This window comes from Myripristis murdjan, chromosome 15, assembly GCF_902150065.1.
Source record: "Myripristis murdjan chromosome 15, fMyrMur1.1, whole genome shotgun sequence".
Classification (NCBI taxonomy): domain Eukaryota; kingdom Metazoa; phylum Chordata; class Actinopteri; order Holocentriformes; family Holocentridae; genus Myripristis; species Myripristis murdjan.
The window spans coordinates 21,695,204-21,710,204 of record NC_043994.1 but is presented as its reverse complement, the minus strand read 5'-3'; the positions used below and the strand labels follow the sequence as shown (position 1 = coordinate 21,710,204).

Below are 15,001 nucleotides of genomic sequence, written 5' to 3'. Positions count from 1 at the left end.
TTTATTTGCAGATGCATTCATGTTGTGACAGAGGTATCACATGCATTGTTTATTTTAATTTTTTTGTTGTTTTACTTTTGCTTTGATTTGGCATGCATTAACGAAAACAAATGTTGTTTTGGCTAATTTGCTGCTAGCAATCTGTGATGTTTCTGTGATGAAAACATTTAATCAGTGGATCAGAGATGCAACAAAACTTTATCTCATGAAAATCCAATTGATAACCACTTGTAATCAGTTTCATCTCATTTGAGTCCTGGCCTGCATCTCGACACATAATTTGCAGGAACATAAATGCATAAATATCAGCTCACATAAATGTCTAATTAAGCTGTTAGAAACTGCATTATTCATTCATGAAGACAACATAAATGTGGTACCAGCAAGCTTGGCGTTAGAATAGGTTTTCTAAAAAATGGAATTCTAAAATTCTGGGAATCAGTGCGGTATTTCCTCAGAGGCCTTGACTGTAGGTCTGAAGCACATCAGTAATGACAGAGCTTATTATTCGTATTTTTCTTATTTTTCTTATTCTTATTTTTAATGTTCCTTAATCTCTCTCTCTTAATGTGATTCTCTACTGTCAGTGAATTATGCATACAATTATACATACATATGAAATGTATGTTAAATGTTATTCAGTCAGTATAATGGCATTATTCATTTTTTGGTGTCTGGGTTTTCATAAAAACAGATAAATGTGACCTCAGAGCAGAAAAAATGGCAAGTTAAAGACTTGGCTTTCCTGCACAGTTGGCTGTTGTTTTAATTGGGATAAGTCTCAAACAGAGAGGTGAAAGGGTCATCTTCTGGTCATGAAGGCCACCACACTAATGCTGAACAGGCAAAAAGCAGGGCAGTGACCATGCTGAGCTCTGCGGTCACTCAAACACACATACATATGAACACAGCTGTTTGATTCAAGCTGCTATGTTTGGTGAAGAGAGAAAAAAGTCATTTGCAGAACTTCTGATGCTCAGCTACATTTCTGGAAGGCTGACACAGATACTGTACCAACAAAAATACAAATACTGCAGCATCTGCAGTCAAGTGCTAAGGCTTGTTTGGTAAGATAGAGTGGAGCTGGCCAGTGTAATTCCATAAATATAGAAAAACACAGGAACAAAATACTGTAATATCCTGACAAAAGGACTTATATATGTACAATAAACAAAGGAAAAACTCCATCAGTGTTAAAAACCACTGAGGACTTGTGAAGAAAAATATTGTTCATGAAGATCTCTGCATTTTTGAGACCCGTGACATCTGTCTTTGTCATATGATGACCTGTTACACTGACAGGTGTACTTCCCTAGTGCATTCCCCAGCCAAGACACGGAACTGAAAGAGTTCACTCCATGACACTCTCAGTTCCTCTGTTTCTCTTCTCTGCTGCCGTCTGTGTCTTGCGGAGCAGCCACGGGATAGGGATAAGTATTCTGCACCAGGTTTGGTCATGAGTGAGTGGTTTGATGAGCCAAATGGTTAGCAGAAGACAGCCAATTTACAGGCTAGTGTGCATGGTGGACGTGACCAGCAATGTCTCACTGATGCATCAGTCACCTGCCACTCAACACAGTCCAACATCAGCCAGCCGACACTCAACGTACTGACTCATTCTGTCTGTCTCAGTCTCTCTCTCCCTCAGTCTCTCCATGCTCACTCACCTCCACTGCTCATATGAGTCTGCTGTTTGAGAGATGCCAATGTTCAACAATTATCCCTTGAAAAAAAGACCACCTGACAGGCTTCTGTCTGGTGACACTGTTCAACCTGAACTTGAAAGGTGGTCCTGTCTGACAAAGCATACTAAATCTGTAGTGGGTATAATTAAAGCCCATCTCTTTTAAGCTGCCTTTGATGTCAATTATATTCACATCGCCACAGTCTCAAGCCTACTTTCCAACGGTGCACAGCAAGGTAAAACTGTGTTGTGGTGCGGCATCATCAGCATTTTACACAAACCAACCTGGAGTGCATAGAAATGAACAAGACAAAAAACTGTGTGCTTCCAGTTAACACCACACCAAGCCAGAACAAGGTGGACAAAATGAGGCAATGGATGAAAAAGTCCTACCTCTCTCACAGGAGCGGCCCAGGTAACCGGTTCCAGAGCAGTCACACACATAGCGGTTCCAGCCTTCTCTACAGATTCCATTGTTTTGGCAGGGGTTGCTCAGACACTGTTTGGGGGGTTCCTTAGAGCAGGAGGGCTTGACCCCAGCGGCCTTCTGGACCTCAGCCAGGCGTCGCACATCCTTACTCTGTCCATCAATGAATAGATCCCGGATACAGCCCACGTAGCCATAGTTGAGGAGCGCCGTCCACACCTCAGTGGGGAACACAAGCCCCATTTTGTTCTCTGGCAGACCCCCAAGGTAGAGATTGTCATCCAAGTCCAGGATCTCACTCTCCCCTGGGGCTGTGTAGGCAGTACGGAGTGTGTTGATGGAGATGGTACCTGAGCACACAGGGACAGAGGTGGGATAGTAAAAAAAAAGAAAACATGACTATAGATATCAAAAGGTTCTATATGCTTTACACAAATATAGATACTGAAGCCCAAGTTGAATATGATTTGATGAAGAAATTAGCTTAATTACTGTTATCCATCTAGACAGGGTCAAGATTTTCTTCATTTAGAGTGACTGATGAGTGCTGATAAGACACATTAATCACAGGACAGCTAGTCTATTAGTAGCCTAATCTGGGATCCCTAAGAGTATCCTCTCCATTTTCCTTGGATTTCCCATAATAAATCTCTTTTATCTGTGAAGCATTGGTCATAAAAAAGAGGAGACGGAGAGAAAAAAAAAATGGTGCCCCCTTTATCATTTCAGCCACACAAAAAAACAACAACAAAAAACAAAACAAAAAAAACATCGTAGCCATCTTTTTGAACTTGATTAACGGACTGCAGGCTGTTTTTTTCACCCTGTCTCTCCTTCTGTTTGCCTCTCCAACACATAAACCTGCAATGAGAGTTCGTGTGTTTCCTCACCATGATTTATCGCTCTCATTCAGGTTTAATTCTCGATCTGGAGCACGGTAAACAACAGCGGACATGACTGGACTGTAAAGCTATGGCAAGGAAGGCCTTACTGTGGGACTCAGACCGGGTGATTAATTTGTGCATGGATCTGTTACTCTCAGCGCAGTAGCCACTGTGGATCTTTAATTAATGCCGGCTGCCTTCGCTGCCCGCATCCTCGTCCAGTAATCTATATACCATAGTGCTGAGGAACAGCCTGCCTGAGGAGAGTGGCAGAAAAATAGAAGGCTATGGATGCTGAAAAATAAAATTGCCATACGGTAATAATTTGCATTTTGAGTGGCAGATGCATGCCATAGCAGATATGAAGAGCTATGAGCTTATTGCCTTGGGGTAAATGGCAGGGTCCTAACTGCTTGTATGCAGAATAAGAACACAGCCTTTAAGTTACTCATACACTCAAAATGTTTTTGTCGAAAAACAAGCCCCAAGCCACCCATAGGAATTCTCAGCAGGGCAGGCTTGCACATTTTAAAAACACATTAGACATTAAATGGGTCCTTTTACATTGCAGCTAGAATTAGTGTACATAAATACATGTACCACAGTTTATTATATGATCAATACATATATCTGTTTTTTGAATGTAAACTTTTTTGATTCACTTTTTTAATATCCAGAATCCAAAAAAAGACTCTCCCAACATAATTTTTTGTGATATTTCTCAATCAGCTTCTATTTGTTTTAAGTGTGTTCTATTTTTGCAGCCAAGGTGAGCAGGCACTCTTGCACTACTGTGTGAAAGAGACAGCTAAGGACCTATTGCACAATGATTAACCTGGTCCTACTAACATGTTCCAGCTCTTTTCTCAGGGTCTTGGCCCCCAGCATCTGTTCCAGCACTTTCCTTCCACCCCACCTGCCCCTCACTCTCTCCAGCCACAGCTGTTGCGACTTCCAAGCTTTGCACAATTGGCAAGGGCCACCCGTCATGCAGCCAGAACAGCTCCCTTCAGGTTATAGCTAACGAGAGCACTACATCAAACTCATTAGCAGGGAAAGTTTCCTCAGAATGGAGCAGGTGCCCAGCTGAGGAATGAGCGTCATTGTGGTCACTGTGATTTGTGATGAAAATACGTACACTCCAAGCATGTAAATGTACCATCAGATCTCACATATGACAAGCTGTACCTCCCATCTGAAATACCTCTGATAGTGGTGTTGCTCACCTTTACATTGTACATACTATTTTCATAAAGTAAATGATTAAGCTGAAATGCAGTGCTTTGCCTAATGGCTTCATTAGGGTCCACAGCAGCTTATCACAAAGCTGCGAAGGTTCTTGAATGACTGAGGATGTTATGAAGTCTACAGTAAGCATGTCTGTCTAATTGATATAAGTGGTAGACAAGAGAGACATGTCAGCATCTTTCAGACATCTGCTCAGAGTGCTCTGCTCACTTGTCACAGTTCTGTAAGGAAGTGTGTAAACACAGTCAAGCTATGTTAAGTCAGAAGGCACTATACAATCCCATGGGGACGTGTGCCATCATCAGGCTGGCGAAATAAGTAACATAACACACATACACTGCAGGATTGCCTATGTTTGGAACATTATTTATAGCCAAAAGGGAAGGGAAATGTCTTTGTGAATGCTACCAAGCATAAAAGAGGAAGAGATGGATACAGAACAAGATGGGAACATGAAGATAAAGAAGTCTGGAAAGGAGATGAGGGAGGAGTATATGATGACAGATAAGACCAGCAAAGCTGAAAGCTGATGAGGGAACACAGCCACAAATAATATCTAGAAAGGGAAGAACAGAAGCTGATCAAAGTGGTTATTTTGGCGATAAATAAGGATGACAATGAATAATGGTAATAATGATGCTATCTAATGATGCTGATTGAGATCAGTGTCATGTTGACCAATCAGGCACTCCTGTGTCCATCTCTGTTTCTGTATGGCATGACCTATAAGTGGTATTCCATCATCAAACCTGAAGGCCGGGGTGACATGACAGCTCAGATCTCACTCGTACTTTCTGCATCAGCAGCCAGGCTCAAGTTGGCATGATGTCCCCTAACCCCACTCACACATCTCCACAACATGTTAGAACAGGGGATTACTACAATCCAGTTAGGGCGATACGGCCAAATCTCTCTATGTGATTGGATTCTCTGTAGACAGGCTTGCGAGTGGGCCGTGGGGATGGGGGGTTGTGTTGTCTGTATGTGTGTGTGTGTGTATGTGTGTGTGTGAAGTTGTGGTCTCTGTGTGTGTGTGTGTGTGTATGTAGGCGAGAGGGGGGGACACAGAGCAATGTCCATGTAATGTCTCTGATGAGTGACCCACGGCATTCCCAGCCCCAAAGCCCTCACTTAAAAGCAGAGTGTCTCTTAGCGTCTCTAATGCATTGAGGTTAGAAGATGCTGTCTGAGAGCAAGAGTCCATTTACAGGCTTCCTTCCAGCAGGAAGAGCAGGCTAAACTAACTGGGGCAGGGATCATTATCCACCATTGTCATGGCTGAACTTACTGTTGCACATAGAGGACCCAGCTTCAGATAATTATGTCTGCCTGCTTCTGTTGCACTTTTGTTGAGTGATGTGCTTGGTGGTGTGTATTAATAAAACATCTGACACACACATGAAAAGCCCAGCGCACCATATGTTTCGTGACTCACCCCACTCATGGGACTTTGTTGGACTGGTGAATTCATTTCTTATTTTTGAAAATTACTTTAATTCTATCAAATATTAAAAGCTATAACAAGAGAATGTAGGGGTGAGCAGAGCCACAAAAACCAACATGGAAACAGTAGGTTTATAGCAGGGGAGGACTTTTGTGGAATTGCACATGTAAACTATTAAGCAGGGGATTTAAAACGCTAAAACCTCCTCTCAATTCAATTCAATTCAGTTCAGTTTTATTTGTGCAGCGTCAAATCATAACAAAAGTTACCTCAAGGCTCTTTACAGAAACCCAACAGATATTGGCCAAACTATTCAAACCTAAAACTAAAACTAAAACTCTTCATTTCTTTATTTTACAAGATTTGGTCATCTTATACCTCAACATTAAGTTGTCTGGCAATAATTGGAAGAAAAAATCAAAATGAAAATGTGCATTTAAGTTTTATGCAAATATAATGGCAATATTTTGTTAGCACAAAATTTGCTATTAACGCAATATTTTGAACTGCATCTGTTCTGTCAGAATGAATCATACATACAGCTCAGTTGGAAGAACAAATGACACTGCATGAGTGGACAGTAAATGCTAAGGCCTGCAACTTATGTGCAGTGCACACGTCATTACTCGCTGCAAACAACAGAGCTTTACGCAGCTCATTAATATCTTGAGAAGCAATTTTTAAGATGTGAGACATTTATATATTTTTGGACAATTTTTCTTCTTGGATTTTTAAAATAGCTATGACAGACAAATTAAAAGATTTGATCAATGCCCTGGCAATAAACCTGCTTTGTGAGTTCACACACTGTATAAACACTGTGTGAAAGTATTCTAGCCATTTTGGAGCCGCACTCATTAAAATGTCGTCACATTGCAGAGACCTTTCATGTCGCCGTCCTATTCCAGTGTGTATGTTCAATCTTTAGACTTGAGGAAAGGAAAAAAAAAAATTCTGAAATGTCATTAGTGCACAGCTCAGCATCGCACTGTGCAGTAACTGTCTCCGTCCTGGGAGAGACCACCTCCTGTTTCCATGGAAACTTAGGCAGGGCAGACAGGGAGAACAGCAAGTAGAGAGAGCCAACAAAAAAAAAATACGTATGATAGTCTGTGTGTGTGTGTGTGTGTGTGTGTGTGTGTGTGTGTGTGTGTACTCTATGTGTGTAGGTGGATGGGTGACAGGGGCTTAATAGACAGATAATGAACAAAATCTAATTTGGTAACACAAGATTTCCTGTAGTTTTGGCTACCATAATTCAATGTTGTTGGTTTATGTTATTTGAGAAGTCACCCACTGCTCTTTTTTCAGCTCTTATATTAAGCGCAAGCCAAACCACTCAATAGTACATATTGTTCATCCATCTCAATCACAGTATTGCATACTTTGAATTTATATTCAATTTTCCAAAAGCACAGAATAAAACATCTCAGTGGTCAATATGGTTAAGCCTTAAATTCTGAGAAAAATAAAGTATCACACAACCCTAATGTACATGAATGGGTTTTATTGCTGTTTTAGCAATGTACATAGCTCTATTTCAAACCCTAACTCAGTGTTGCTTCGGGGGGTAATGAAACAGTTAATCTAATTTCCACCTCTTGAGATGGAGTGGAAAACATGGTCAGGGGGTATATCTAATTTGCAGCATGACATTGCAAGGCCTTGGCTCTAAGCACACACTAACAAATTGCTGCTTAGATAAGCAAATCAACAGGGACCAGAGCAGTGCAACACGGGGGCTTGGAGGACACAATGGGAGAGGGGGTAAAGCTGTCTTGTGGCAAAGCATGACAGAGTGGATCAACTCAATACCTACGACAAGTAGGAGTAACTCCATATACAGTGAGGTGACTCCTACCAAAGCCATCTTTACATAGGTGACCTTGTTTAAACGCCAGTCCCCAGTGCAGACAAATATTAATGTGATTAATTTGTAGTGATGATGTAGTACTGGCCTTGACATGGTACTGTATATCACTTTTCCACAGAAAACTTGACTGCAACGTTAGTCATTGCAGCCACTGTTGAACCCTTTGTGTGCAAAGTAAACAGATCCCTGATGCACAACAATTCTTCCGCTTTATGCTGAAAATTTCACGGTGTGCTTTTAATATTTAGTGGAGAGATGAGTCTTTGCTCATATAACTAAGACCTTCTTCAGAAAAAAATCATTTTCATGCAAAATCTGAGGCAGAAGCGAAAGTCAGTCAATTTCCTGGTGTAAATGCTCTGTTCACAGCCAGCACATGAAACTCAGTAACAACAATGCTGTGCCAAACAAACAACAAACATTTTGTCAAAGTATGTAACATGACGTACCTGATCTGCCGTCTCGCTGGAAGTCCACATGGTACCACTCGCCATCATTGACCTTCTTATTGACTGCCTTGGTTTTGGTGGTGCCTGAGCCCATGTCAAGCAGCAGGTACAGATGGCCGTCCAGCATCTCAATGGCAAAGAAGTCCACCTTGAGAGTCTGGGGGCTCTTTGAATCCTTTGGCGGCTGTTTGGGTTTGCCATGGCTAAAGAGGAGCAGGCCATTGGGCTCTGTGGTGCGAAAGTCAAAGGAGATGGAGCCTGTCTTCTTAGCATTCCACTTGTTGAGGATGATATAAGACTCTGGCGTCTCAAACGTGATGGGGTCCAGGGTGGCCACGTTCTCACACTTGAAGGCCACGATGCCATGGATCTTCATCTTGGCATCACCCTGCTTGGCCAGCCTGGACAGCTCTAGCCTCACATCGTTGTTTTTGTATACAACCTGTTCGATGAACAGAGGGGACAAAGCACATTTTAAAGACATAAATACAGCTGTAAATACCAGCGTGTGTGTACTGTGTGCCTGATTATACAATTATTAGACTGTGTTTCAGGTTATGTAATAGTTCTTGTGAATAAGCATTATTGTGTTCCGTAAGTACAGACAAATGAATTAAGGAATCATGGGACGAGGAATAATGAAAATGAGGAGGGATGAAATATGAACTATATAAAAGAGCAGCTGTCGACACCACCTTAACCCCCCTGGAATAACGTGCCACACTGTATTAGCAGGGTTTGTGTGGCTCCACCCTGGGTCATAATTGGCACACTACGCCCATGCGTGAGGAACTACGTCTCAGCGGCACCAAGTGTTACTCACATCAGCCTGCCTTTGCTCCACAACAGCAGGGTTCACAATACAAACAAAGTGTACTCTGGGCTAGGTGCAGTGGAAAATAAACAGACATTAATTTTGACTTTCAGCTTTCACCTCCACTGAAGAAAGATACATCGATTGAAATTCAAAGGCAATTAGGATATTTTTTTAAAAAATTATGATCATACAAGGTATGTGAAAGGTGTGTGTATGTGAAAAGTGAGACTGAGAGTGATGAAATTAACAGCTGCCTGAATTGCAGGTTTAAGGTAAAACTGCTGACCAAGGTGCCGGTGGAATCCTCTGATTAGAATAAAAGCCTGCCGTTGATGGATGCACCTCTCCAGAGCAATTTAAGAGCACTGACATTAGTCCAGAGTACATATACAGTACATGCATACTGTATATAATCACACACTTACATACATACTTCAGGGAAAAAAAAAGTGAATGTGAATTTCAAATGTGAAATTTAATATTTTGATGCAAAAACATGTTTGTATCATGTCACAGAAAACTATACCGGGTCTGTTCTGGCTGTGCTTAGCTACATGAAGTGCATAAGTGCTGTGACCACGTGCTGTTGTGCAAAGTCGCTGACGAGACAGACAGCAGCAGCCCATTATAAGAGATGAGTTATAATGTCATTAAACTACCTATTAACCATTGATGAGAAACATTATTATATGGTACAGTGCATGTAACAATGACTGAACAATTTGCCTACCTGATCAATCTTTACTTACTGCCCTTTGTCTCAGCAGTCAACTCCATGCCAAACTGGGTATGAAATTCTATTAGCAACCTGCTTTGCCAATTTTTAAATAATGAAGGCAAGATGAGGGGCATACTGACTGGCCTCCCAAACACCAGAGAAGGCTGCCCTTGCATTCTTAACCATATAGCTGCAGTTTATTTCTTTCAGTTTAGTTTTGGATATTTGTAAAGCAGTCAAGAGTAAAAGTACTCATTCTTAATGCTGAATAATGACTTCATAAAAAGTATCAGAGAAAGCTACAAAACAAAAGCTGCAGTATGTGCAGAGCGCACTGCACAGCACACTGAGTAGGAAATGAAACAAGAGGGCTAATTGGCAACAGTCTTACAAAAATTAGAGACAACCATAACCTCGTCATTATCCAATCTGTGTAATGAAAGAGTATTTAGTGAAACTGCAGTTGTAATAACAAGGATGCCTCTGTCAGCTATACTTGCATCAAAATTTCATGTGAGAAACAATTTACCAGTTTGGCAAATGTCAAACATTTTGATTTAACATCTGTGTTGATCATGTATTTCAATAATTATTACTCTCCCAAGTGCCTCCAAGTGTTTTGATACAATTATAATGTGCCAATCAGTTATCAAAGCAAATGTTGGTATAATTAGAACTAAGAATTTACATACAAGGCTAAGAATATGTCAGCAGTCTGCTAGGCAGAGGGTTGCAACAGCACCCAATGTTTAACAACTGCCCCTGGGGTATAAAGGGAAAGACAATGATCTCTTCCACACTGCTCTAGCTCCGCTTAATGGCAGGCATATGGTATGGAGCACCGAATAACCACATCGTACTTAAAACATGTGTATTTATCTCCATAACGAAACAATTCTAATGGCAAAGATACAGTGTACGGCTTGCTACCAGCCAAATCAAATGAGTTACAGTTGTGGAAAATGCTGCCCCCATGTTCTTTATTTCCTGTCATACTAAGCATTCACCTGAAAACAGGGACACCTCCTATGGGATTGCATTTGCATGGAGCATATGCTTATCACAGAATCACATCTAGCGTGTCTAACTGTGAAGGTAGGGGGGAGTTCAGAGCAACGCAAAAAGAATTAGGTGAGCTCAATGACTTCTGTATGGTTTGTCTGTACTGGACTGCTCTGTTTAACTGAGAGGTAAACAGTAAACAGATTTCAACATCATTATCATCCCTTAAAAAAGACCCCATCGAAATCCTTTGAAAGGAGTATTTACAAGTCTGGCATGGAGCCAAATGCAATGTTAAGGAGATTCCATGGAAATAGATAAAGGGGAAACAAAAGGCAATTTGACAAGAATCTCTGAGCAGTGGAAAGGATGTAAAAGAGTAAAGGAATAAGGGATGCTATCTTTGAAGCAAGGCTGCGGGCCTGCCTGCTGGAGGAAAAAAAAAAAAAGGAACACTCATATATATATATATACTAAATAGACCACAATCCATTCTTTAGATTCAAGAAAAAGGGCACCTTTTAGAGTCAAAGGAGCTTTGGTCTGAGCAATGGTACTCCTGCTGTATGCCGTCACCGTGGTGCTGCACTAATTTGTCATCAAGCTACGGCTGTGACATCTGAGCTATTACTGCACCAGCGTTTGTTTTGTCATCAGAACCAACAAGCAGGCGTGGCAACTCCGACTTGGATCTGTAGACCAATACTGCCACAAGCCACATGGGAGCACGCCATCAATCAGAGGCAACGGCACACGCTCTTTTACCACTGTTTATATGTTATCATCTTCAGAGCAGAATGTAAAGAGAAGCTGGCCTAAGAAGGAGTGTAATAACAGTGATTATCTAGCATATGTTCTAAAAAAAAAAAAAAAAAAAAACTGCCACAGTAATCTCGTCATATCTTGTTTTCAAATGCATTGCCATGGTTTCTTTGTTTTTATTGTGCATTAGCATTGTATGGCAAAATTATATAAGGAATGGTAGGAAGAGTAATTAAAATGATCTCAACAGGAAAGAGTCTACTGTGGACAATTTATAGTTGGTATGCACTTTTTTTTTTTTTTTTTAAGTTTCTAGTCATTTAATGCAATGATCTCTGGATTACAGAGAACAGCTGCTGTGGTTTGGTTGGCCAGGAGCAATGAGGACAGCTTGGTGGGATAGATGAACATGCTCACAGCGCCCCTATCCCCATCCTTTGTCTCCACATCTCCAGCACCTAAGCGCTCCGTTGTTAACTAAGACTTGCTCCTTAACAAGCAGAGCTGTAATGAGCTGTAGACAGAGCGTGGACATGTGGTCCACACCCTGCCTGCTCATTAAGCCAAGCTGCCTCAGAACTTTCTGAAAGGTTCATGCAGGATGAGACTTTCGGCTGGGGGTGACAGGCAAAATGTAGGACAGCAGAGGAGCAAAAGAAGCTACGGAAAAGAGAGGAAAGAGATGAGGAGAAGAGGAAATAGCTTTTGGAATTACAAGAAAAATGAACGGATCCATTTGCAGCATTTTGGAGATTTGCCTTGCAGATATCTCGGTGCATCTCTGGCGGTGCTTTAGGTCAGAATCCCTATTAACCATCCAAAATAAAAAATGCTACTCTACTGCTAAAACCAGGATTTGAAACTTATAGTAGAGAAGTGAGAAGTGACCTACAGTATTTTTCTTTCACTTTTTCTACCTCTTTTGTCTCCCTGGTTCTCCCTCGCTCAGGATGAAGTATAAAGTATGTGCTTAGTTGTGCAGACATACGCCCCTGAGTAAGAGAAAACATGTGGTGGTGGGGGGTGTAGGGTGACAAATGACGTAAGTTGTGAGCCAGATTTCATTGTGGTCTAATATACAGTCGAGCATCCCAGAAACAAAATCTTAGTGTCCTGAATTCAACACTCCAAATAATAACCTATGCACACTGTGTGTCAAACCAAAGATGCAAATTTATGGAACTTTTTCTCTAAAGATACTTGCAGACAAAGAGCAGCAACCGCCGGCTGTGCCACCTCTCTTTGCGATGTGTTTGCCTCAGACTTTAGTGGCAAAAATAATACACTGACTGTGTGAGATCTGTTGGTTTCTACCAGCCTTTAGACTCTTTTTTTGTTTAATTACCCATCATCAAATATTATATATGAACCTCCAAAATGGCCTAGTTTTTCAAGTATCTAACTTAGTATCTAACAAGTAACTTTTTCCCCTGTCACTGACTGACCCGCAGCATCATCTCACAGAAATTACTGCAGTAACAAGAGGCAAGAATCAAACCTTCTCAATTTTGGCATCAAACAGAAGGAAAAAAAAAAAAAGTTAACCAGTGTATCTTGTGTATTTCACATTTCAAACAAAATGTTTGGCAACACTGTAAAAGTTGAATTTCTGCAAACAGAAATATCATATCAGGTACTGTATATTCCCCTGTGAATTGTGCTGAGGTGCAGTGTGTTGGACTCTCTTGTCTGATCACAAGTCGCCTTTGAAGTGCATCTAACAGGAGCTGTACAAACCTTGTGTTAAACCCCACACCAAGACAGGGCTCTACTTGTGTGTTTGTATGGTTTTTATCATGTTAATGGGTGTGTGTATGTATGTGTATTACTGTGGTTGCATTGAGGGGGTGGTGTAGAGACTAAATAAAGTGTGTGAGTGTGTGTGTGAGAGAGTGAGAGAGGGAGAAGGAGAGAATGAAAAAAAAAAGAGAGGAGACAAAAAACAAGAAAAGAGAAAAATAAAGGCTGAGACAGGGTCAGCGTGTGGGCGTGAGGGCCTGTTCTACAGTCCTAAGGTGAAACCAGTCATATCCTGTACACCCACCACCCTCAGCGTGCATGGAGAAGTGGTGTTTACCTCTTTGAGGCAGCCCATAAAGTTGTTGCTAACAGGAGATCCAGGCAGGTCAGCTGTGCTAGGACTGCCTCCAACATAGAAAAAGTCGTCAGAGCCTAGCATGGTGTAGTCTTCTTGTGTATATCCTGTGGTGGTCAGAATCCCATCCACGGATATTGTTACCTAGACAACAAAGCACAGGGAAAGGACACGCTATACTCAGATAGCCTATATACTGCAGTCTTGTTGCCTCTCCTTATTGTTTTCTATAATAAATTTCCCTATATATGTTTTTTTCTGAAACCCATTTTCATGTCTGTTTTAATTGACTTTTTTCTTGTTGATTTATTGTTATTATTTTGTCCAAGTTAGGATTAGTTGAAAGACTGCAAGCCCCCAAGGGAATGTTAATCTAGTTAGGGAGTTAATAGACTGCCCAGACTACAGTGTTAGTATTGCCCCTACTGCAACTCAAAAGTACTTTAGCAGACACAAAAATGGTGTTAGTAGAGTGTTAACTAGGTTAGTTTAACTAAATTTCATATTAGTAAGTCCAGCAGGTTCTACAAAAGAAATTAGTACGTGCTACTAGGTTAGATAGGGAGCACATGCTATAAGAAGCACAATCACTTTGTAGCGTAGGATAATGGATGGAGGTTTTTGAGAAAAAAATAAGCATGCATGCCTTTGTCTTTTCTTTTTGAGTGCATGCACACAAAAAGAAAATCTTCCCAAATTGTTAATAGGGTTATGGCATCAGTACTTTGACACACACACACACACACATCCCAAAAAAAAAAAAAAAAGCACCAGAGAAGCACCAATGACAAACACAGCGCAACTGTTACACTCATGTTGACAAATGAGCAGTGGGGCTTTTGCAGCGCATATTCAAAGTGCATGCCATGCAAAGTGAATGGGAATAGAACTGGCTGAGCCAAAGAGCATCAGGCCAGCCAGCCAGGAGAAGGTCCTCCTTGTTAACCACTGCTTGATGCAAAAGGCTCGAAACGATGCTCCTAAAAAGGTGGATCAAACAGAATTGGACAGGAAACAAGTGAAATAAGGAGGGTGAAAATAATGAATGAACCGAGAAATTAAAGAGGATTCAAAAAGTAAGCAGAAGAGTACCAACCGCAGTTCCCCTTTTTTGTTAATGACGTCTACAGTAAAAAAAGAAAGAAAAGAAACACACGGCAAACCCAAACTAAGAAACAATTAGAATGATATCTACCGAACAATGTAGTTTGTTTACCATAGCGTGTCCAATGCCTGAGTGCTTGTGGAAAGGGGGGAGAAAGGAAATTAAAAACTGTGAACAGAATAACGATTGTTACTCAAAAAATATATGATGGTCACTATTGTTAGTACATTGTTAAACGTCAAAAACCGCTATTGGTTAGTAGAATGACACATTCCATGAATGATATGTTAGTTTGTTTTCAAAGCATGTTAGTAACATAGAGAAAAAAGGGCAAAATAAGTTTAACAAGAAAAAAGCAGACTAAGGATCTAACAAGAATGCTCCACAAGTGGTGCCAGAGCTCAATCTGTGACTCCCTCTGAGGTCCTCATGATGTTTTTGCGCCATGTTCTGTATGTTACCAGGCCGCTGAGCGCAGCAGAAACCACACCCC

At 41.1% G+C, this 15,001-nt stretch overlaps 1 protein-coding gene across 1 annotated transcript in view; it reads right to left on the bottom strand.

Annotated features, from left to right (window-relative positions):
• Positions 1–15,001, bottom strand: part of LOC115372569 (neurexin-1a) — a 309,098-nt gene that overhangs the window by 153,574 nt on the left and 140,523 nt on the right. Inside the window, exons 11-14 of the mRNA XM_030070577.1 lie at positions 14,620–14,643; positions 13,386–13,547; positions 8,010–8,451; positions 2,078–2,461 (exon numbers count right to left, since the gene is read on the bottom strand). Of these exons, the coding sequence (XP_029926437.1) occupies positions 2,078–2,461; positions 8,010–8,451; positions 13,386–13,547; positions 14,620–14,643 (1,012 nt within the window). The remainder of the gene's footprint in view (positions 1–2,077; positions 2,462–8,009; positions 8,452–13,385; positions 13,548–14,619; positions 14,644–15,001) is intronic.